The 26125-nt window shown below is 46.0% G+C and overlaps 1 protein-coding gene across 1 annotated transcript in view; it reads left to right on the top strand.

Annotated features, from left to right (window-relative positions):
• Positions 1 to 26125, top strand: part of LOC132816245 (pituitary adenylate cyclase-activating polypeptide type I receptor-like) — a 175472-nt gene that overhangs the window by 136930 nt on the left and 12417 nt on the right. The window contains exon 11 of the mRNA XM_060825741.1: positions 1071 to 1151. Coding sequence (XP_060681724.1) covers positions 1071 to 1151 — 81 coding nt within the window. The remainder of the gene's footprint in view (positions 1 to 1070; positions 1152 to 26125) is intronic.

Here is a 26125-nt window from a genome sequence, read left to right as displayed (position 1 = left end):
TGTGTGTATGTTGGGGAACATGTGTGTGTTTGTGTGTGTGCGTGTGAGGGGGGCTATGTGTGGGGGGCACTATGTGTGGGGGGTGTGCAGTGTACATGGGTATGAGTGTGTGCATGCGCCTGTGCGTGTAAGTGTGAGTCTGTCTGTGCTTCATTTTGTGAGTGTGTGCGTCTGTGTCTGAGGGTGTGTGTGTGTGTGCGCGCGCGCGCGCGCACACATGTGATTGTGTGTGCAGGTACATGTATGTGGGTATGTGAGTGTATGTCTGTCCGTGGCTGTGTGAGTGTGTGTGTGTCTGTGAGTGTGTGTGTCTATGTGTGCAAGTGTGTCTTAGTGTGTGTATATGTGTCTGTGTGAGTGTAAGTCTGTCAGTGTATGAATGTGTGTGTGTATCTGTGTGAATGTGTGTGTAACTGTGTGTGTGTAACTGTGTGAGTGTAAATCTGTCAGTGTATGTATGTGTATGTGTGTCTGTGGGAGTGTAAGTCTATCAGTGTATGTATGCGTGTGAGTGTATCTGTGTGAGTGTGTGTGTGTATGGGTGCAAGTGTGTCTTAGTGTGTGTATATGTGTCTGTGTGAGTGTAAGTCTGCCAGTGTATGTATGTGTGTGTATCTGTGTGAGTGTAAGTCTGTCAGTGTATGTGTGTGTGTGTGTCTGTGTGAGTGTAAGTCTGTCAGTGTATGAATGTGTGTGTGTATCTGTGTGAATGTGTGTGTGACTGTGTGAGTATAAATCTGTCAGTGTATGTGTGTGTGTGTGTGAGTGTAAGTCTGTCAGTGCATGTATGTGTATGTGTGTCTGTGGTAGTGTAAGTCTGTCAGTATATGTATGCGTGTGAGTGTATCTGTGTGAGTGTGTGTGTAACTGTGTGTAAAATGCAATACTGTATTACTGACTCTTGTCGGGAAGCGCAACGTAGTTGATTTCATCTTTATTCTCTCTCTCTCTTTCTCTCTCTCACGCTCGTTGCCATTCATCATGTTATTTCCTTTCCACCTTCCTCTCCCCCTCTGGCTGATCCTATCTGCCGTAAATGAACTGAATATAAACTTTGCCGTGTTTGACAGCTGTGTGCAGAAATGCTACTGTAAGCCCCAGAGAGTTAACCAGCATGTGTGCAAGATGTCAGAACTATCTACCATTACCCTGTAAGTCAAAGTGAAACCTCCCTCCCCAATGAACTGATGTCTGTTGTGACTGCATGTGTGGAATCTTTGCATCCTTTACCCCTGTGTTTTTGGAAGAAATTAATATGTACCTTTCTGTCCACTAGGGTTGTAGATAAGTAAAGACAGACATGGGGGTCTATCAATCCTGGGTCAATCTTGACCTGTTGATGAGTTTAGGATTGTGGGGGGCATTAAAATTTCTGAATCATCCTTTTAACAAAGACCTGTTCAGTTAAGGGAAAGATTGAGTGCCTTAGTGGTTGAATGATTGCACTAGCTAACCAATATTAGCGTAAAATCTCACCGCCCAGAATGATGTATTATCTAACAATGGTATGTTCAGCTGGTCAGATTTACCGTTCAGCTTGAAATAATTGCGTTTGGATGAAATTGGCTTTGTACTGCAGTTTGATTGTGAGGTTGACACAATGGGTCAACAGTAGAAGATCCCTTGTGTTGGGGAGAAAAAGGAAAGTTGCATTTATATAGCACCTTGTGCAACCTCTGGAAATCCCCAAGCACTTCACATCCAAGGAGGTAGACATTGCTGTAAGTCATACACTAGTTCACAGTATTATCAAACAAACGGCAATGAGATAAACAGTCTGGACACGCACTCCGAGCATTGGAGAGATGGTCTTTAGAAAGTCAAGTAGATATTTTGGGGGGGGGTTGGGTGGGTGGTGCTGAAGCCTCTGCTTGACATGTCTGAGGGCCTGTTTTCCATTTCAACCATTCTCCAAACTTGGAGACACCCTGTCAGAATGAGATAGCCTTCTCCCATCATTCCCACAGTAACTGACAGGTGAGGAAAATTAGAATTAGAATCCCTACAGTGTGGAAACAGGCCATTTGGCCCAACACATCCACACCAACCCTCCAAAGACTATCCCACCCAGACCCATTCCCCAACATCTCCCCTGACTAATGCACATAACCTACACATGTCTGAACACTATGGGGCAATTTAGCGTGGCCAATTCACCTGACCTGCACATCTTTGGGCTGTGGGAGGAAACCGGAGCACCCGGAGGAAACCCACACAGACACGGGGAGAACGTGCAAACTCCACACAGTCAGTCGCCCGAGGCTGAGAATCAAACCCAAGTCCCTGGTGCTAACCACTGAATTCTGTCAACAATTGACAAGGATTTCTTTGTCATGATGATCATCTTTATTCCAGATTTTTATCGAATTCAAATTCCACGATCTGCTGTGGCAGGATTTGAACCTGGGTCCCCAGAAGATTACCTGGGTTTCTCGATTAACAATCCAGCAATGATACTACTAGGCCATTATCTCCAGTAGGGGACAGACACAGAGCTTCAACACGTTCATTCATGGGACATGGGCGTTGCTGGGCAGCCAATCATTGCCCATTCCTAATTGCCCTTGGAACGGGTGCAGTGTTCCATCGCTCCGTCACATCGTGGCTGAGCTGAATTTTAACCGAGTCCAACACCTTCACTTCCTAAACTTTGACGAATCTATTGATCAAGGCCATGAATAGCCTAGCGAGATTGTGAGGGGATGGCTCCCCCTACTGACAGGGAGACTTGGATCAGAGACCGCAGTTTAAAAGTAAAAGATTCCCCTGTTTAAGACAAAGAGGAGGAGATTAATTTTTTTTCCCCTATAGTGTGCTGTGGGGTTTTGGAACTAAGTTCCTTCGGGAGCTGTGGAGACTGGGACCTCGGAAATATTGAAGGAGAGGTAGATAGATTCTCGACTCATGAGGGAGTCAAAGGGGATGAGGGTGGGGAATTCTCTTCCTCAATCAAAGACAACCTTCCTGCACTCATGTCAATGTTACCGCAATAGGGGACTGGCCTCTCCTGATAACTTTGAATCTCTTGATTAAATTAGGTCCCATCTTGTGAGAAGGATCATGCTCTTCAATTACTCATTACCCAGGACTCTTCCTCACCCAACACTGGCATAACTTCCTAATATAATATCCTAACGAACCCTTCAGTTAGTTTTTCCAATAGTGTTGTAGGTTCCCCCAGTGGACTTGAGCAAGTGTTATGGACTTCCTCAGCTGCCTGCAGGATCAGGGTTGAATTGTAAGCTCTGCGTTTAAATATAGCAGTTCCTTGCCATCTGTCTCCAATCGTCCAAGCCCTTAGTTCTGAATGGCATCGCGTGTACCCAATCACCAAGTCTCTCTCACTTTAAAACATAGGTCTCTTGCGGTAGACACAGAGTCACCCATTTCCTGCAGATAATCAGTTTCACGGAGACCAGTATTTCACAATTATTTCATCATTGGATTTACACATGAGCTGAGCCCAGCACCTTCCATTTTCTGGTCCATAAAGTCAATCAGGCACACATCCTTTATCATGGTTGCAACATCAATAGTTGCTATTAGGCCCGTGGAAACCAGTAACTTTAACAGCATCTCAAACAAGGCATTAACCGATCACTGTCCTTCAGTACGCTCATTAATATCCCCTTTAACCTTCATTATGGACCAGGCTAGACCTCCCTCCAATTATTTTAAAGGCAGCTGTGAAGTAGATATTCCGGGTGTGATGCAGCTGGTCAAACCACTCGGCTTTAAGCATAAAATAATTTATTTAAACATTACGGTTGAAACATGAACAAAATAAACCAGAATAAGATTAGATTAGATTATTTACAGTGTGGAAACAGGCCCTTCGGCCCAACAAGTCCACACCGACCCGCCGAAGCGCAATTCACCCATACCCCTACATATACTCCTTACCTAACACTACGGGCAATTTAGCATGGCCAATTCACCTGACCCACACATCTTTGGATTGTGGGAGGAAACCGGAGCACCCGGAGGAAACCCACGCAGACACGGGGAGAACATGCAAACTCCACACAGTCAGTCGCCTGAGTCGGGAATTGAACGCGGGTCTCAGGCGCTGTGAGACAGCAGTGCTAACCACTGTGCCACCGACCCGATACAGTAACTATTACTAATTGAATGTTCCAATATAGTAATATCCCATAAACATGTCCCGTGACGAAAAAGTAAATTCAAACACAGATTCTTACAGGCATGAGGAGCAGCATCCGGAGAGATATTTCAGAGAAGGTCAGAGGAATCCTCAACTGAAACTACCAGCTCTCCCGGGCTCTAACATCTTGTGAACTGCTGCAGCTAAAACAAACCAGAAAAAGCCTGAACTGGGAGTACTGGCCACTCCCCTCCCATTAGGCAAAAGTGAGGACTGCAGATGCTGGAGATCAGAGTGTAAATTAGAGTAGTGCTGGAAAAGCACAGCAGGTCAGGCAGCATCCGAGGAGCAAGAGAATCGACATTTCGGGCAAAAGCCCTTCCATAGTTAATCTAGATTCTTCAGCACCTCTCTTCAAAAAGACCAAGGTCAAAATAACATAGAACATAGAACATAGAAAAATACAGCGCAGTACAGGCCCTTCGGCCCTCGATGTTGCGCCAATCCAAGCCCACCTAACCTACACTAGCCCACTATCCTCCATATGTCTATCCAATGCCCGTTTAAATGCCCATAAAGAGGGAGAGTCCACCACTGTTACTGGCAGGGCATTCCATGAACTCACGACTCGCTGAGTAAAGAATCTACCCCTAACATCAGTCCTATACCTACCACCCCTTAATTTAAAGCTATGCCCCCTCGTAATATCTGACTCCATACGTGGAAAAAGGTTCTCATGGTCAACCCTATCTAAACCCCTAATCATCTTGTACACCTCTATCAAGTCACCCCTAAACCTTTTCTCCAATGAAAACAGCCCCAAGTGCCTCAGCCTTTCCTCATACGATCTTCCTACCATACCAGGCAACATCCTGGTAAACCTCCTCTGCACCCGTTCCAGTGCCTCCATATCCTTCCTGTAGTATGGCGACCAAAACTGCACACAATACTCCAGATGCAGCCGCACCAGAGTCTTATACAACTGCAACATGACCTCAGGACTCCGGAACTCAATTCCTCTACCAATAAAAGCCAGGACGCCATATGCCTTCTTCACAGCACTATTTACCTGGGTGGCAACTTTCAGAGATCTGTGTACATGGACACCAAGATCCCTCTTAAACCTTCTTAAAGTGACAGCATTGTCACACCTTTAAATGAGAGTCTAGTGTTCAGCTAATGATGGTTGTCAGTAAATGCATCCTCCGCCTGAATCAGCAAAGTTTTCCTACTTGTCGAAGAAGTTATCCCATTCTGTAACATCCCTTCTCTTTCTCGTTGTGATTACACAACATCATACAAACATCTGGCTCTTTTACATCAACCTCTTTACAAACCAGACGCTATAAAATAACCCCTCGCGCAATCGTCAAAATATGTGTCATACTTGGATAGATTGGAATACCAGTGCCTGAATTCCTAAAGGCATTCCCCCAACTCATGTCTGGCACCTCCTTCCCTTTTCTTTGAATGATCCCACTTTGACATTCCAGTTTATGATTTTGCTGTTTGGGAATTGTCTATTTCTGAGCATGGATGTGGTAGTGCTCCAACACCGGGGAAGTATCATATCCAAACCTTTCAATGTACTTTTGTAACTGACGCCTCGGTTAACATGTCCCTCATCTCACGAGGTGAAGTGAGATGTTGTTGGATTGGTAGGGCAGGAGAGTTCGTGTCTGATGCACAAATTCCTTTGCTAACTCAGTGATGTAAAACTCCCGTGTCCCAAAGTGGGAGGTTTGAGAAGTTATCAAACTGTAGCTTCCACCCCACAGCTCCCGCTACAGTGACTCCTCACCTGAAGTTGTGGTTACCTTGCTGAAAATATCAACTTGAATTGAAATACTTTTAAACAAATGGCTTTCAGTGAAACAACTTTATGTGAAGCATGATTTCCCATAGAAGTCAGTGTTAAATCCGGAGTTAGGTTACTGCAGACACGTTCTGCTTTGGAAGAAAACAATATATTGGTTGAAATATTGCAATACTGAACACCACGCATGCAGTGCTGTTTATTTCCAGCTGGAATAACTTTCAAAATAAAACAAGCCATGAAATATATTAGAAGTACCGTGCAATTTGATATTTCAGGACCTTTCATATAACTTTTAAACAGTATTAAGTTGAAATGATGCATGTTCTGAAATTTCTACATTCATAATTAAAATAACCTTTAAAACAAAATAAATATAAAAATGCAGAGTCACAATATAAACATTGCTGCAATAAAAGTTGAAATTAAGTTTTCCTGGTAAAGTCTGTACTTAATGGCAGAGGTTTGTTAATGCGGACACAAATACCTACAACAATTAATGTATCAACTTTATTAGAAAGGAAAAGAGACCTGATTCAGGTTAACTATAAGACGGTGAGCGTGATGTCTGTTATTGAGAAGAGGTTAGTGTCCATTATAAAAGCTGTATTATCAGAATACTTAGAAACGTGTACAATGATCAAAGATGGCTTCTTGAAGGTGAAAAATCATGCCTGACAAATTTACTCAAATTCCTCAAGGATATAAAAAGTAAGATAGATAAAGTGGAAACAGTGAAAGTAATATATTTGGGTTTTCAGAAGGTGTTTGACAAGGTGTCACACATTAGGCTACTGAGTAAGATAAACACTCACAGTGTTGGAGTTAGTACATTGGCATGGATAGAGGATTGGTTAACTAACAGAAAACAGAGGGTTAGGACATGGAAGGCATTGTCAGGATGGCAACTGGTGGAGCAGCACAGAGATCAGTGCTGGGGCACAATTATTAACAATATATGTTAGTGTCTTGGATGAGGAAAGTGAGTGTGCTATCAACACATTTGTTGAAGATACAGACATAGATGGAAAGGCAAGTGGTGAGGATGACCCAAAGAGTCTGCAGAAGGATATGGACAGATGGGCACAAACTTGGCAGATGGCACATAATGTGGGAAAATGTGAGGTCATGAATATTGGCTGGAAAAACAGAAGAGGTGAATATTGGGAGTCTTTGTTTATGAATCTCAAAAAATAGCAAGCGTCCAAGGTCAGCAGGTAACAGGGAAGGCAAATGGAATATTGACCTTTATTTTAAAGAGTATGGAGTATACAAGTAGGGAGGTTTTTGCTGAAACTGTACAAAGCACTAGTCAGAGCACAGCTGGAATACAGTGGATGGTTATCCTGGGAAAGATGTATTGGCATTAGCGACAGAGCTGGGAAGATATTCCCACCACACCCCAAGAATAGAGGGAGTGACTTACGATCCTCATATTCTTTCTCGCAGAGTCTTTGGAATTCCCTTCCTCGAAGGACAATGGATGCAGATTCTTTAAATATGTTGAAGGCAGAGGGGGATGGACTTTGGATCACCAAGGGGATAGACGATTTTCAGGCATATACAACAATGGTGAATTGAAGTTAAAAACATCCATGGTCTTATTGAATGATGGAACAGGCTCAAAGGGCTGAGTGGCCTAGTTTTATTCCTTATTCATATGAGAGGTAGAAAAGTTGGTCAAGTACTCATTGGAATTTAGAGGAATGAGAGGAGACTTCACTGAAACACACAAGATCCTTAAGGGGACGTGACAGGGTAGATGGGGAGAGGTTGTTTCCCCTTGTGGGAGAGTCTGGCACTAGAGGGGGCAATCTCAGAATGAAGGGGGTCAGAGATGAGGAGGAATTTCTACTCTCAGAGGGGAGTGAATCTGTGTGATCCTTTTCCACAGAGAATTGTCGTGTTTGGGTTGTTAAGTATATTTAGGACTGAGATAGAGAGATTTTTCATGGGTGAGGGCATCAAGAGTTAAACAAAGAGAATAAAGCCCAGGAACAGGCCCTTCGGCCCTCCAAGCCTGAGCCAATCCAAATCCAAAACCTGTCGGTCAATTCCTAATGATCTGTATCCCTCTGCTCCCCACCTCCTCATGCATCTGTCCAGACCAACCTTATATGTTGTGGGGAAAGGGCAAGTAAGTGGAGTTGAGCCCTGGGGGAGGTGGCTGGTAATATCATTGGATGAGTAATCCAAAAGCCCAAGTCAATGTGCTGCTTCTCATGTGTTCGAATCCCATCATGATGGAAATTTAGATACAAAACATCTGAAATAAAATGTTGTCTAAATGTTGACTGAGTAACCACTTAGCAACTGCGTAAAAACCTATCTGGTTCACTAATGTCCTTAGGGAAGGAAATTTGTCACTCATACCTAGGCTGGCCTACATGCAAATCCAGACCCACAGCAATTTGGTTGAATCTTAACAGCCATTTGGGCAACTAGGGACATGCAATAAATGCAGGCCCAGCCAGTGACACCCACATCTCATCTACCAACATCTAGCAAGGTAAAACACAAAGATGATCAAATCAGCCATGATCTCATTGAGTGGTGGAGCAGACTCGATGGGCTGAATGGCCGACATCTGCTCCTAGTCTTACGGTCTGCCACCCAGGGGGAGCTGAGCACTCCAATACACCTTCAGTATGGAAGCCATGAGAGAGAGGCCCATGGTGGAGGTTTCAAAAGTAAGGACGGAGTTTGGGAACAGGAGCCAAGGTGGGGCAGGTGGTGATGAGAAACGGAGGTCAGGAGCGGAAGATGGAGTAAGGTGGGAGGTGAGGATTGTAAGTGTTGGGGGGGGCAAGAAACTGTTGACAACTGAGAGCTACATTGGACACACTTGCAGCTCCTGCTGATGTGTTGCTCTTCTTTCCTGCAATTGTATTCGTTTTGACTGCCTCAGGTTCTAAAGAGCTCATGAACCAGCATAGGCAGCATGTTGCTGTCTGTGATTCCATGGAAGCAGCAGTAGGCCATTCAACCTGTTGAGCCTTCTCCACCATTCAGTATGATCATGGCTGATCCTCTATCTCGAAACCAGGTTCCAACATTCCCCCTTTAGCCGTTTCTAATATGTCCTTTTTTGTTCACGAATATATGCAGTGACTTGGTCTCCACAGTCTCCTGTGGTCAGGAATTCTGCAGGGTCACTCCCCTCTGTGTGCAGAAATCTTCCCTCATCTCAGTGCTGAATAGTCTACCCTTTGTCCTGAAACTCCAGCCCCTGGTTCGAAACTCCACCCTAAAGGAAAAATCAGGGGAATCAGAGGTTCCTTCTCATTCCCCTGAATACAGGCCCAGCTGAACCATAGAATCACACAGTACAGAAGAGGCCCTTCAGCCCATCGAGTCTCGACCTCTCTCTCTTCCTGTGACAGAACTGTCATCGCAGGAGTCAACTTGCTGCAGTCCGGCTATGGCAAGTAGATATGGAGAGCAAATGAGTAGACGCGGCGTGGCTCTGGACAAGTGCAGCAAGACACCCCAGCTACTGTATTCAAATCCTCTTGCTATGAAGGCCAACAGACCATTCACCATCTGCACTGCCTGCTGCATTCTGATCTTCAGCGGCCATTGTAACAGCATAGCAAGGTCCCTTTGTGGTACATCAGCTGCTCCCAATCTATCATCATTTAAACAATCTGCTGCATCTCTGTTTTCTAAATGAAGTACATTCATTCCTTAACTATTAATCATTGCCTATTCACTGACAACCCCTATAATGACATTATACGATCTATTGTAGCCAACACATTCCTCAAGAATTCATAGTTTCCTTTGTTTAGATTTTGGAACCTAGTCTGGGATTAGTCCTGCTCACGTGCCATTCCAATGATGAATTCTAACACGTTATGGTCACTTTTCCCTAAATAGAAAATAATTAACACCTCAGTGCACCAAACCAAATCTAGGTTCGCCCATTTCTGGGTTGGTTCCTCAACTTGCTTATCTAAAACACTACCTTGTACACACTCCAAAAATTCACCTTTCACAGTAAGGATTGGCCAGCCCAGATGTATGTTAAAATCGCCAGTGATCACTGTAGTGCCCATGTTTGTGCATCTTTAATTTCCTGTTTAACGCCATGCCGTACCTAACCACTACCGTTTGGAGACTGTACACAGGTTCCACTGGTGTCTTTGACTGCTTTGTTGTTTCTTAGCTCCACGCAGAGTGATACCACGCTGAGGTTTCTGGGATGCTATTTTTTCACTATAGCATTGATTTAATCTTTTACAAAACAATGGCACTCTATCTCCTTTTCAATTTTGCTTGTCTTCCCTAAAGACTGAAGGCCCCTTCAGCTCCCAGTCTTGGTCACCTTGCAGCCATGTCTCTGTAATTGCAATTATATTGGATTTGTTCACAGCTATTTGTTCACCCGCGCTGTTAATTCACCCACCTTGCTGTAACTGCTCTGTGTATTCAGATATGATACTGTTAGACTTGCCTTTTTTGATATATTTGCACTTTCTTTTTTGTATTCCAGCTCCATTAACTGCTCACTTTCGTTTCCTCTGCCTTCCTCTGGTGGATTCGATATTTCTAGAATCATAGAACTTTAGAGAACAGGAGGAGGCCATTTGACCCATCATGTTCATACTGGCTCCTGAAAGAGCTCCCCAGCTTGTCCCACAATCCAACTCTATTTCTGTGACCTTCATCCCATTCAAATATCGATCCAGCTGTATTTTGAACCCTCCTCTGTAATCCACCTCCACCGCACTCCCAGGCAGCTCATTCCAAATCCCAACGACTCTCTGAGTAAAGAAATTTCTCCTCATCTCACTCCCAGCTCTTTTGCTGACAATCCTGTAATTGGGTCCCCTAGTTACTAACATACCAACTAGTGGAAACAGATTATCCTTCTTTGCCCTGTATGAAATGTTCATTATTTTGAATACCTCAGTCAGGTCATTTTGTAATCTTCTCTGCCCCAAGCAGAATCAGCCCAATCTCCCCGATCTCTCCTTGTATCTGAAATCCCTCATTCCTGGTATCATTCCAGTCAATCTCCTTTGAACCCTCTCCAGGACTTTAATATCCTTCCTTAAATAAATTGCTGGGAACCGAGCACAATACTCCAAACGTGGTCCCTCCAATGATTTGTAAGGGTGGAGCATCACTTCCTTGCCTCTATGTCTAAACACAAGATTCCGTAAGTTGCTTTAACAACTGTTTCAACTTGCCTAATCACCTTCAGAGAATCATGCATGTGAACCCCAAGGTCCCTCTGCTCCTGTCCTCCACTCAAAGTTGTGCCATTGAGCCTGTATCATCTCTCTCTATGTTCCATCTACCAAAATGCTTTACCTCTCATTTCTCTGCATAGAAGTTAATCTGACAGGCATCTACCCACTTGGCTAACTGGTCAATGTCCCTCTGAAATCACTCAGCATCATCCTCACAACTCACTACTCTCTCTAGCTCCGTACCATCTATAAATTTAGCCATTTTACCCTCAACACCCATCTCCAAATCATTTATATACATCAGAAATAGTATGGTCCCAACACAGATCCCTGGTGCACTTTCAACTTGTCTCTAATCTGAGAAATGTCCGTCTGTACCTACCCTGTCTCCAATCTTTTGGACAACTTCTAATCCATGTGACCAAAGACTCAACAATCCTAAACATTTCTAATTTGCTAACCAACACTATATCAAATGCTTTCTGAAAGCCCGAATATACAACATCCACAGCTCAACCCTCATCCACTGCCTGTGTCACATTACCAGGGAACTCAATTAAAGTTGTCAGATATAACCTGCCCTTGACAAAGCCGTGTTGACCATCCAGTATTACCTTATTTTTCTCTGGGTGTTCACACATCTTATCCCATGCGATGGCATCTATCAATTCTCTCACCGTTGCTGTCTAACTGATATATCGATCAGTTCCTGGGTTTTCCTTCCCCCCCTTTCTGAAACAATGGTGTCACATTTGCCATTCTCCAGGCCCCTGGGGCTAGTGCTGTATTCAGGGAGGCTTGGGAGATCTTCTGTCAACAGCTCTGCGGTTTGTTCCATTAACTCCCTCAGGAATCTGGGATGGATCCCGTCTGGACCTGGCACCTTTTCTATCTGGAGTGCTGCCAGCCTTTTTAGCACGTCCTTTATCTATCACTGTTATCTGTTCTTTGCTTCAGTGGGCAGCTTACCTATTTTTTCCTTATGAGCCCCACTCTACCCTTCACTAACCTTTCACCATGAATGTGTTTGAAGAGCATCTTGCTATTTGTTGCAGTGGACCCTGCCATCGTTTCCTTAGACTTTCCCTTTGCCTTCCTTATTCCAGTCTTAGGCTCTCTCCTGCAACTAATTTAGATTAGATTCCCTACAGTGTGGAAACAGGCCCTTCGGCCCTACAAGTCCACACCGACCCTCCGAAGAGTAGACCACCCAGACCCATTTCCCTCTCACTAATGCACCGAACACTATGGGTAATTTAGTATGGCCAATTCACCTGACCTGCACATCTTTGGACTGTGGGAGGAAACCAGAGCACCCGGAGGAAACCCACGCAGGCACGGGGAGAATGTGCAAACTCCACACAGTCAGTCACCCGAGGCTGGAATCGAACCTGGGACCCTAGTGCTGTGAGGCAGCGGTGCTAACCACTGAGCAGCTGAGGATACTCTTCCTGATATCTGTTGTGATTATTATGCATTCTATTCATCTTTCCTTTGAAATTCTTCCATTCTCCATTTACTGTTTTATCCACCAAATTGTGTTTCCATTCAACCTGCTCCACCTCAACTTTGAGACCACTAAAATCTACCCGTCTCTGGTCTGGCATCTGAACCATTGACTGATTTTTATAAATCCTTTTCCCACTTAATATTGAACCTTATTGTGTTATGATCGCTATTTCCCACGTGCTCCCCCTGACTCTGACACTCCCCACTTGGCCTGCCTCATTTTCAATGATCAGATCCAGCACAGCTTCCTCTCTAGTCGGACGGCAAATACACTGTTCCAGAAAGTTCTCCAGCACACGTTTCTCCCCTTCTGTGCCCCACACTCTACTGGTTTCCCAGTCTCCAGTAACTGAAATCCCCAAATATCACAGCCCGCTTTAGTCCTGCACATTTCCAAATTCTGTCTGCAAGTGGTCTCCACTTCCCACTCTATGGAGATCAACAGAAAGACCCAACATGGTCACTGCTCCCTCTCTGTTTCTCACCTCTAGCCACGTAGATTCTAATATAGGAACTGCATTTCGTTCAGGGGCAAGGATGTAATCTTTGACCAACACTGCTACACCTCCTCCCCTTTTAACCACCCTGTTTCCACTAAAAACTTTATAACCCAGTTATTAAGCCAAATAAAAACCAAAAGAACTGTGGCTGCTGGAAATCCTGGAACCCCTACAGTGTGGAAACAGGCCAGTTAGCCCAACAAGTCCACACCAACCATCTGACTCACCCAAACCTATTCCCCTGTCACTCTACATTTACACCATGGACTGTGGGAGAGGAACCCAGAACAAGCCCATGCAGACACCGGCAGAATATGCAAACTCCACACTGGCAGTCACCCGAGGCTGGAACCGAACCCAGGTCCCTGTGAGGCAGCAGTGCTGACCACTGCGCTAGTGTGCTGCCCCATGTTACTGCACCCGAAACATTAACACTGACCTCTCTCCACAGATGCTGCCAGACCTGCTGAGCTTTACCAGCAGTTTCTGTTTTTGTTAAACATTCAGTTCTGTTCTGGCCTGAGTCAATGTTACTGTGTCACATCCCCCTCGAACAATTTCTGCTTCTAGTTTGCCAGTTTTATTCACTATACTCTGTGCATTTATATATACAATTTTACCCTGCCCTGATCTCTTTCTTTTCTGTTGGAAGGTGAGCGTTTCTTTGTTCACCATCAGCACTCCAGCCTACCCTCCCTCCCTCCCTCCTTCCTTTTTCCCTGTTCCCCCCTGTTTTGCCAGCTCTGCTTGTTGACACTGGGTCCTCCGGAATCCCTTTCCCGAATGTGGTGGGCAAACTGATTTCTCCCAGAATCTTCCTCAGTCGCTTCCGACAACCATTCCCTCTTTCTTATTTATAGTTGCTGTCTCTCATCTCCACCCTGATGAAGGGCTCCTGCCCGAAACGTCGATTTTCCTGCTCCTCGGATGCTGCCTGACCTGCTGTGCTTTTCCAGCACCACTCTAATCGTGACTCCAAGCTTGTCTTCCCCATTCTTCTCCCCCTCTACCACCTAGATTCCCATTCCCCCTGTCCCTCCAGTTTAAACCCTCTTCCCCCTGGACTAGTGTATGCCCCCATAAGGTTATTGGTCCAGTTGGAGAATATCAGAGTGGGAGGAGCTTTTGGAAAATAGCGATCATGACCCAACCTTCCCGTCGCCGGTCATTTTAACACAGCACCCCGCTCACATGCCCCACATGTCCGTCCTTGGCATGCTGCAGTGCTCCAGTCAATCCCACTGGAGGAATGTCGTCTTTGATTCACTGGAACGTTGCAGGATGCCGAGGACAGGCACGTGGGGCATGCCAACAGGGCATGGGCAGCCAATAAATGGGAACCCCACCCCCTGCAAGCCCCCCTCCAAGACACTGACTTGGAAATATATCGCCATTCCTTCACTGTCGCTGGGCCACAATCCTGGAATTCCCTCCCTGAGCACATTGCGGGTGGGCTTACACCAATTGGACTGCAGCGGTTCAAGGAGATACCTCTACTGCTCAATGTTAACTTGAGATGGGCAAGAGAGGCTGCCCTAGCCAGCAATGCCCAGGTGCCAACGCTGAAGGGAACCTTTCCAGAATCCTGTACCTTGCCACTTTTCCATCGATCTGAGCTCAGCGTAAACTCTGTTGTCATGTTTGAACTTACTGATATCCTTTCTGCCATCATTCCTATGTTCCCAACCGGTCTGGAAATACTTCAGTTTTAAACATTTGCATCCTTGTTTTCCAAACGTATCCATGATTTTGCCACTCCTTACCCTCCTTTAATCCCCTCCAGACCCAGCTGACCAGCCCCTGTACTGCTCAGATTTTTTTTCTGCATCCCAGATTTCCTTTTTGTTTACTTTATCGACGGCGGCTCTTCCTTCAGTTCCCTGGGCCCCAACCTCCAAACATCCCTCCAAAACCTCCCTGCCTTTTCCATCCTGTCACACACCCCTGAACACCGACCTCTGACCTCAGTATGGGTCAGCTATCCTTGGTACGATATCAACTTTAATCCGATTCTGAGGTAATGGGAGATTAGGAGGGCCCAAGGCCTTATGCACGAATCTTATTGATAAGGGAATCCAGCTAACCATTTGATAAATTGGAAAATATGACTTAATCGCAAAAGCAAAATGGTGCTTTCTCACATTGTCCAGTTTGATGTCGGAAATGGATGAAAACATTGAAAAGAGCCTTACCTTAAGATGTCAGCAGTCACATGACCTCAGGTCATCATCCAACAGGTTTATTTGAAATCACAAGCTTTTGGAGCACCGCTCCTTCGTCAGGTGAAGGGACTTCAGGCCATTGAGACTGATGAACAAGTGCAGCAGAGTCAGAGGACGCGGAGACTGACTGAGCGACTTATCCAAGGTTACCTCAGCACCCCCCCTCCTCAAAGTATTAGCCTGTGACACCATGCAGGAGAGAGCAGTGGAGTTATTCCCAGTGATTGTCCAGTCCTTCCCCTCCTTTTGATGAGCTGATGAGCAGATCACTATCACGGTGTGTGGAAATGGACTACCACACTTCCTGATAAGTGCAAAAGTGATAATGCTGTAAGGTGCACTATATCAATAGAAACACTTTCTACCAAGTTGGCTGTGGCTTTGGTTATTCACCACATCAATTCCTATCCATCCCAAAGAACCTCAGATGCACCCACCTAACATGAGAAATTTAACACACTTTCCCCACAGTAACAACAGTCTTTTTATCTCTTTGGTCATGGTGTATGGGCATTGCTGGCTGGACCAACATTTATTGCCCTTCCCCAATTGCCCTTGGCAAGGCAATGTTGAGCTGCCTTCCTGAATTGCTGCAGTTTACACATTGTAGGGTACGCCCACAAGGAAAGGGTGGAAGTCTGGATGGGAATTCCAGGATTTTGACCCAGTGGACGCTGAAGAAACGGCCAAATATAGTCAGGATGGTGAGTGGCTTGGAGGGGAACTTGCAGGGGGCGGTGTACCCATGTATGTGCTGCCCTTGTCCTTCTAGATGGAAGTGGTCATGGATTGGGGAAATGCTGTCTGAGGATTAGATTAGATTACTTACAGTGTGGAAACAGGCCCTTCAGCCCAACAAGTCCACACCGACCCGCCGAAGCGAACCCCACCCATACCCCTACATATACTCCTTACCTAACACTACGGGCAATTTAGCATGGCCAATTCACCTGACCCGCACATCTTTGGACTGTGGGAGGAAACCGGAGCACCCGGAGGAAACCCACGCAGACACGGGGAGAACGTGCAAACTCCACACAGTCAGTCGCCTGAGGCGGGAATTGAACCCAGGTCTCTGGCGCTGTGAGGCAGCAGTGCTAACCACTGTGCCACCGTGCCGCCCTAATCTTTGGTGAATTTCCGCAGTGCATCTTATAGATAGTGCACACTGCTGTTACTGAGTGTTGGTGGTGGAGGGAGTGGATGCTTGCAGATGTGGTGCCAAGCAAGTGGGCTGCTTAGTCCTGGATGGTGTCAAGCTTTTGAGTGTTGTTGGAGCTGCACCCATCCAGGCAAGTGGGGAGTATTCCACCACACTCCTGACTTGTGCCTTGTAGATGGTGGACAGGCTTTGGGGAGTCAGGAGGGGAGTTACTCACAGCAGTATTCTTAGCCTCTGACCTGCTCTTGTAGCCAGTGTGTTTATGTGGTGAGTCCAGTTGAGTTTCTGGTCAATGATAACCCCCCAGGATATTGACAGTGGGGGGATTCAGTGATGGTAATGTCAAGGGGCGATGTTTTGGTGCTTTCTTGTTGAAGATGGTCATTGCTTGGCAGTTGTGTTGTGAATGCACTTGAATGAGCATTGAAGGTAGAAACAGATCCTCTGGCCACCGAACCAGTGGGATATATTTTCTCAATTCTCATTCCTGATGAAGGGCTCCTGCCCGAAACGTCGATTTTCCTGCTCCTCGGATGCTGCCTGACCTGCTGTGCTTTTCCAGCATCACTCTGAGCTGGAGTGTATTTTCTCAATATTTGTCCTTCAGTTGTGCCCCATTAAAAACCGAAGATTTTGTCAATCAGGTAATCATGCAGATCTGGACTCATGATTGTTTGGGACTCGGAGGTGGTAATTTCTCAAGTGGATGTTTGTAAAAGCATTTCTGAAGATTTCTGTCCCTCAGTGCTGGCAAAATGATCATCTAAAAGTGTTCATTTGTTCTTAGTACTCGTGCCAGCTCACTGCTTATTGCCCATCCCCCCCATTGCCTGGCTTGGTTTTGGGTCAATGGAGTCACATGTAAGTGTGGACCGTGAGGTGCATCACAATATGCGGTTGGGTCAGTCCAGGATGTACTAGCAAAATCCACGGCCACTTTCAGACTCCAGCCTCACAAGTGACAGGATTTGTTAAACTCAGTTCTGTGTCTTCTCTAGCAGGGATCATGAGTTCTTAGCGTCTTCTTGCTGTTAATCCAATACAACATCTGTAGGAAAAAAAGGAGCAGGAGTGGCCATTCAGCCCTTCCAGCCTGCTTCACTCTTCATAATGATCATGGTCTGATCCTTGAGCTCATCGTCATGTTCCTGCCAGCTCTCCTTGTCCCTTTGAGATCTACAAATTTATCAACCTCTTCCTTGAATCAATTCATGGACTTAACCTCTTTATGAGGTAAAAAAATCCACAGGTTCACTCCCAAAAGTCCTAAATGGTCTACCCTGTATCCTGAGACAACGTCCTCTGATTCTAAACCCCCTACCAGGAGGAAGCATTCTCCCTGGATCTAGTCCGTCCAACCTTGTTAGATTGTTGCATGTTACAATCAGATCCTATGTCACCCTTCTAACCTTAATAAGTACAGGCCCAGTTGAACCAATCTCTCCTCAGAGGACATTTCTGTCACCTCTGGTATCAGCCTGTTGAACCTCCACTGTACTCCCTCTGTGGCAAGTATATCCTTTCTTAGGTAGGGAGACCAAAGCTGTACATATTACTCCAGGTTTGGTCTCAGCAAGGCCTTGCATAACCGCAGTAAGACATCCCTTTTTCAGCACTCAAATTCTCTTGCAATGAAGGCCAATATGCCACCTTTCTTCCTAATTGCTTGATGAACCTGCCTGTCTACTTCCAGTGACTGATGTACAAGGACTTCCGTATATCCACACTTTGCAATTTATCACAACTTCAATAATGCTGTTTTTCTGTTCATCACACCAAAGTAGGTTGACCTTTCTAATTAGCCGCACTCTACTGCATCTGCCACATGTTTCCCCTCACTCAACTTGTCAAAATGACCCTGAAGCATCCTTGCTCACAACTCACAACGCCACCCAGTTTTGTGTTGTCAGAAAACTCAGAAATGTTGCATACAGTTCCCTTACCCGGGTCAATTATATCTATGCTTAATGACTAGGGTCCAAGCTCTGATCCTTGCAGTACACCACCAGTTACTGGCTGCCTGGCTGCCTCTTGGAAAAAGTCCCATTTATCCTGCCCGTAAACCACTTCTGGGAGAATATTTGTGTTCTCTTTTGTGAAGGCAGAACCAAAATATGCGTTAAATATGCTGCCAGTTCTTTGTTCCCCGTTATAATTTCCCAAGCTCCTGACCTACAATTGTACTTATTCATCATCTTCTGTTCACATTTCTACAGAAGCTTTAACAGTCAGTTTCTATGTTCTTGGAATGTTATTCTTTTAATCTCTTTTCCCTCTCTTGACTTCTGTTAATTTATGAATCCTAAAATGCTCCTAGTCCTTAGGCTTGCTGCTTGCTCTAGCAATTTTATACATCTCCTCTTTGGATCTAATGCTGTCCCTAATTTCTTCTGTTAGCCATGGTCGAGCCATGTTTCCTGTTTTCTTTTTGCACCAGATGAGAGTGAATATTAGTTGCAATTCATGCGGATATTCTCGAAACATGAATCATTGTGAACCATCAGCTACCTGCCATCAACCCTTTTAGTAAAGCTCATGCCTACAAGCCATCTGTTACTTTATTCTTTCATGGTGTGTAGGCATCCAACTTTTATTGCCCACCCCCAGTTGCCCTTGAATTGGGTGGTTGGCTAGAGCCAGGTCAGAGGGTAGTTAAGGGCCAATCAGGTTGCTGTGGGTCTGGAGGTCAAACCAAGTAAGGATGACACATAAGGGCGATACTTAACCAGGTGAGACTGGAACCGACTACAGTGTTATCCAACATACTGAACAGAAATGGCCTTCACAGACACATGTGCCTGCCTATAATGACTAGGACTCACTTACAAAACGTATGTATCTGAAGGAAATACTTAAATAATTAAAAGCATGGAATCCCATTGTGTCACTGATCATAGAATCCTTACAGTGTGGAAACAGGCCATTCGGCCCATCGAGCCCATAAAAACCCTCTGATGAGCATTCCACCCAGACCTTGTATTTCCCATGGCTAATCCACCTAGCCCTAGGCATCCCTGGACACTACAAGATAATTTAGCACGGCCATTCCACCTAACATATGGACTATGAGAGGAAACCCACACGGACACAGGGAGAATGTGCAAACTCCACACAGACAGTCATCTGAGCGTAGAATTGAACCTGGGTCCCTGGCGCTGTGAGGCAGCAGTGCTAACCGCTGAGCCACCGTGCTGTTCCCAGTTTGCTACCTAGTATTACAAATTTATAAAGTGGAGCTGAACAGCTTTTTGCAAATTCTCAAGTGTGTCACTCAGTGGGGGTCTGTTACTCTTGAGGGTGGTACAGAAGATATTTTTCATTGTACTTTTCCCATCCTGCAAGAGACGAAAGGATAATTTGTCCTTTCTCTGATTCCCTGGAGAACAGGAATAGACCATTCAGCCCCTCGGACCTGTTTTGCCTATTCTGTATCATAGCTAGTCCCCTGGGCTTTTGAAACCTTTGATTAATCCCCTTTTCGTCTGAGTTATGAAGTTTTCAAAATCCCAACCCCTACACCGCTCCCCCCACCCCGGCCTCAACAAGCATCCGTGGGGGTCTGGTTTCCTTGAGGTCACCCCCACAGAGCCCAGCCCCAGATTCTCCGACCCCTGTCCCCTTAAACCAGTCTCTCCCTCCCTTGGAAGAGATTGTGTCTCGTCGCTACCTGATCTACTCGTGCTGTGTGCCTTGATTAGATCGTCCCTTTGTTCCTTTTGACTCCAGAGGCGACAATATCCCTGCGACGTCTCTGCGAACTGTCTGGGATGTTAGTGTGTGTCAGTGGCGCTATGTGAGTGCAGGTTGTTGTTGCAGCATCAAGTCAGATATCCGGTCACACTTAGGTCAGACCAAGTGAAGGTGTCAGATCTCCTTCCCATCAGTGAATCAAGCAGGCTTTTAAAGCAACACATGATGGTTGTCATGGTGACCATCATTGAGACTATCTTTTGATTCCAGATCTTTACACGCTGAATTCATGTGTCACCAGAGTCTGTGTACCCCCAAAAAACCAACAAGGAACGAGAGAAGGCCATCCTTAGAATCCCTACAGTGTGGGAACAGGCCCTTTGTTCCAACAAGTCCACACCAACCCTCCAAAGAGTAACCCACCCAGACCTACTCCCTTATTTCCTCTACATTTTCCCTGACTGATGCACCAAACACTACAGGCGATTTCCCATGCCCAATCCACCTAAACTACACATTATTGTGTGTGTACACACAATGTCCAATAACCTGCACATTATCGGAGGAAACTGGAGCACGAGGAGAACGTGCAAACTCCACACAGACAGTTGCCCGAGGCCAGAATTGAACCCAGGTCCCTCGTGCTGTGAGGCAGCAGTGCTAACCACTGAGCCACTGTGCCACCCTGGTCTGCCAGTTAATAAGATTAAATCTTATCTTAACCGACTTGATTTGAACCTCCATTCTAAAGTATCAGTTTGGGTCTCTCAGTTACCGACACCGCATGATCTACAGCCAACTGCATTATTTCCCCACAAAACAGCAGTTGCTGGAAAAACTCAGCAGGTCTGGCAGCAACTATGGAGAGAAATCAGAGTTAACGTTTCGTGTGCGGTGACCCTTCCTCAGAACCGGATCCAGCAACGTCAACTCCGATTTCTCTAATGACCCCCTCCACGGCCTGCTGCCTGGACCTGTTTATGGCCAGTTTGGCCAGGCCCAGGAGCAGAAACACTCCTGTTTAATTTTTGTTAATTTTTTTTCTTTTTTTTCTTTTTTTTTGTTTTTAATTAACCCCCGCGCTACCGCCTAACTGCGGTAGTGCTTATTTTTCCCCAGCACCCATAGTGTGTGTGCAAATGTGATACGCAGTGAGAGACACAAAGTGCACAAATCTTTATTTAATTTCCACCACCAGGAAGAAAGGAAACACCCGAGTGGCCAGTAACGAGCAGTGCCCTTCACATCAAAGGGCAATGCTGTGTGATCAAACAGTGAAGGGGAGGGCAGGGACTAAATCAAAATAGCGTTGGAGAGGGAAATGATGCACTCCACTCCCTGCGACGCCCACCTCTCCCTGAACAACTCCAGGGTGTTGGTGGACACCGCGTGCTCCTTCTCCAAGGACACCCGGGCCCTAACGTGACCGCGGAAGAGGGGCAGGCAGTCGGCCCTAACGACCCCCTCCACGGCCCGCTGCCTGGACCTGTTTATGGCCAGTTTGGCCAGGCCCAGGAGCAGAAACACTTTATTTTATTTTTTTTTTTTTGGTGCCCACCTCTCCCTGAACAACTCCAGGGTGTTTTTTTTTTATTTTTTTTATTTTTTTTGTTCTTTTTTCTTTTTTTTATTAATCCCCACACTACCACCTAACTGCGGTAGTGCTTATTTTCCCCAGCACCCATGGTGTGTGTGTGCAGGTGTGAGACACACAGTGAGAGACACAAAGTGCACAAATCTTTATTTAATTTCCACCACCAGGAAGAAAGGAAACACCCGAGTGGCCTGTGACAAGCAGTGCCCTTCACATCAAGCACTCCTAACACTCTTGTTTTTTTTTCCTCTTTTTCTTTTTAGTGGCCTGTGACAAGCAGTGCCCTTAATCTCCTGTTTATTTTTTTTTCCCAGCACCCATGGTGTGTTTGTATAGTTGTGAGACACAGTGAGAGACGCAAAGTGCACAAATCTTTATTCAATATCCACCACCAGGAAAAGTAGGAAAACACCCGAGTGGTCTGTGACAAGCAGTGCCCTTCACGTCAAAGGGCAATGCTGTGTGATCAAAACAGTGAAGGGGAGGGCAGGGACTAAATCAAAATAGAGTTGGAGGGGGAAATGATGCACTCCACTCCCTGCGGCGCCCACCTCTCCCTGAACAACTCCAGGGTGTTGGTGGACACCGCGTGCTCCTTCTCCAAGGACACCCGGGCCCTAACGTAACCGCGGAAGAGGGGCAGGCAGTCGGCCCTAACGACCCCCTCCACGGCCCGCTGCCTGGACCTGTTTATGGCCAGTTTGGCCAGGCCCAGGAGCAGAAACACTTTATATCTGTCAGCCAGGGCTCCCTGATTGGACCGGGTTAACAGCCCCAATCATGGAGCTCTGGCTCTATGAGGTCCACCTGGCTGACTCTCCTTACAATTTCTATAGGAGAGTGGAGGTGAGGCCTAGATAAGATCAGCCCTGATTGTACTAAATAGTAGAACAGGATAGAGGGGCTGAATGGCCTGTTGCTGCTCCTTCCTCCAATCGACACCAGGACAGAACTCCACTGGTCCTCACCTACCACCCCACCAACCTCCATATACATCGTATCATCCGTCATCATTTCCACCACCTCCAAACGGACCCCACTACCAGGGATATATTTCCCTCCCCTCCCCTATCAGCATTCCCAAAAGACCACTCCCTCCGTGACTCCCTTGTCAGGTCCACCACCCCCCCCCCCCCCCACCAACCCAATCTCCACTCCCGGCACCTTCCCCTGCAACCGCAAGAAATGCAAAACTTGCGGCCACACCTCCTCCCTTACTTCCCTCCAAGGCCCCAAGGGATCCTTCCATATCCACCACAAATTCACCTACACCTCCACACACATCATCTACTGCATCCGCTGCACCCGATGTGGCCTCCTCTATATTGGGGAGACAGGCCGCCTACTTGCGGAACGTTTCAGAGAACACCTCTGGGACACCCGCACCAACCAACCCAATAACCCTGTGGCCCAACACTTCAACTCCCCCTCCCACTTCACCAAGGACATGCAGGTCCTTGGCCTCCTCCACCGCCAGACCATAGCAACACGATGGCTACTTTCTCCTTATAATGAATACAAAAAGCGTAGAGGAGCAATGAAAAGGAAAATGAGCGAGAGAAAGAAATGGTCAGAGAATAAATGGGTGACTCCCATTGGAGAGAATCTGAAGGGTTTCTCCAGGTATAATAACACTAGCATCCCCTTCACTACCACTGGGTCAGAATTCTCCCTCCCTAACAGCACTTTTGAGAGGACCTACACCCTATAGATTGTAGCAGTGCTAGAAGGCAATTCATCATCACTTGCTCAAGGGCGATTAGGGAATGGGCAATAAATACTGGCCCAACCAATGACACTCACATGAAGAAGTAAAGGATTTTCAGAAGAGAAGTAGAGGCAAATAGTGAAGGAAATGAAGATTATTTGATGAAGGTAAAGAGGCACAAATGCATTGAGGGTTTTGTTGGCTAAGGAAGGTACCTTTGCAAAAGCTATGGTCAATGAATGTGTACAGAGATAAAGATAATCAGCATTCAGGGATTAGGAAGCACCCAGAATTGTATCTGAGGGAAACTGAGGGTAGAGATTGTGGATGCACTGCCCTTAATCTTCTGGCGTCCCCTCAACATGGGCATGAAAAGATTGCAAACATTACACTCACACTCAAAAACGAAGGGAAGCCAGGTAGTGAGGAAATGTTTACGCACGATAATGTGGGAGAAAAACTTGGGAATCTTGACTGGTGAAGACCAGCTGCTCCTTGGTCCAATCAGGATCAAGGGTTTCCACCGTGCGTCTTCATGTAACTGAACTGGACGGTTCTCCATGTCCACAGATCCAACACAAAGATAGACGGCCCCAGATCTGATCAGGGCAAATCCTTTTCCATTAGATCTGTTGGGTGGAATGGTGTTCCAGATACTGACTTTCCATTTTGGATTAGCTTACAACATTGTAGGTTCGTTGGCAAGTTGGAGAGAAAAGGGATGTCGGCAGTTTGGATAAACATTGACAGAGTTGATCTGGAATATTGTGTGTAGTTTTAGACTCTTTATGTGAGGAGGGATGTTCTGCCCACTGAGGAGGTCCAAAGAAGGTTTCTGAGACTGATCCCTGGGATAGTAGGAGAAAGTGAGGACTGCAGATGCTGGAGATCAGAGCTAAAAATGTGTTGCTGGAAAAGTGCAGCAGGTCAGGCAGCATCCAAGGAACAGGAGATTCGATGTTTCGGGCATAAGCCCCCGAAACGTCGAATCTCCTGTTCCTTGGATGCTGCCTGACCTGCTGCGCTTTTCCAGCAACACGTTTTCAGCTCTGGGATAGTAGGACTCACTATGAAGGAGGACTGGATTGGTGAGGACCACATTTACTGGGGTATAGGAGAATAAAGCAGGAGCATGGTCTCATTGAAACCTACATAATCCTATCAGGAGCAGGCAGGGTAAACAGACAAAGGATGTTCTTGAGGATTGGGGAATTCAGAACCCGGGGTTCCAGTTTAACAATAAGAAATAGACTTCTTAGGACAGAGATGAGGAGAAATTTCTTCACCCGGAAACTCTGGAGTGCTCTGCTACAGGAAGTGGTCCAGGTCAAAACTTTCACAAAAGATGTAGGTATAGCTCTTAGGACTAAAGGAATCAAAGGATCTGAGAGAAAGTGGACTCAGTTGGATGGTCACCCATGATCAACATTGAACGGCACCGCAAGTTTGAAGGGCTGAATGGCCTCCTCCTGCTGCTATATTTCACATTGCAATGTTAAGTTGGCCGAAATGGAAGTTGTGGGGAATGGCTGCTTCCCAATGTTGCACGGAGGTTCAATGCTAGGGCCACCTTCCTTTCCGATACAGGTGAATGGCTCCGACCTGGGACAGACCTTTGATGCCTAAAAATGATGCAAAACTTGAAAATGTCGCCAGTAATGAGGAAATCCATCATCGCCCTTGGACCCAGATGGGCAGGGGAGCGAAACAGCACGTGTCAGATTAAATCCAACGTTGAAAAGTGTGAGGTGATCAATTCTCGTGCAAAGATTGAAAAGAGAAATTCACAGCAAATTTTAGAACAACTTTAACGGGAGTGCAAGATGATAGAGAGCACGGAGTGTTTGTAGATTGATCCATGGAGGTGGTGGGACAGTTTAACAATGCACCTGAGAGAAGGAAATGGCAAATGGGATTATCACTGGATTATTACCCAGAGACCCATGTAATCCTGGGGACCTGAGTTTGAAGCCAGCTACAGTAGCTGGCAGAATTTGAATTAAAGTCTGGAATTAAGCATCTAATGGTGTTGGGGTAAAAATCCATCTGGTTCACTCATGTCCTAAAGGGAAGGAAGCTTTCATCCTTTCCTGGTCTGGCCTACATGTGACTCCAGACCCACAGCAATGCGCTTGGCTCTTAACTGCCCTCTGGGGCAATTAGAGATGGCCAATAAATACTGCCTGGGTCAGTGACGGCCTCATCCAATGAATTAACAAAAAAGTTATTAAAAGATGTGAGATCCTGGGCTTTCCGGACCAGAAACAAAAACAGACGTTGCTGGAAAAACTCAGCAGGTCTGGAAGCATCTGTGGAGAGAAATCAGAGTTAACCTCTCAGGTTAAATGAAATGTCCTCAGAAACAGAGTTGTGTTAAACCTTTCCAAAACACTAGTTTGGCTGTAGTTGAGGGTTTGAGTGTAAATCTGAACACTTTCACAAAGGAGTTCAAAGTTTTGGACTTGGATTGAAAGAGAGTTGACGAGAATTTTTCTAGCGATGATGGATTACTGTTGGATAATGACTGGTGAAGCAGAGGTAATGCTCTCCACCACAGAGAAGGTGACGAGGAAATGAAATGGAGGTGGTTGAGTTGGGGTAGGACTATGCAATGAGAAATG

Source organism: Hemiscyllium ocellatum, chromosome 5 (assembly GCF_020745735.1).
Source record: "Hemiscyllium ocellatum isolate sHemOce1 chromosome 5, sHemOce1.pat.X.cur, whole genome shotgun sequence".
NCBI classification, from domain to species: Eukaryota; Metazoa; Chordata; class Chondrichthyes; order Orectolobiformes; family Hemiscylliidae; genus Hemiscyllium; species Hemiscyllium ocellatum.
This window is presented reverse-complemented; position numbering and strand designations above follow the sequence as displayed.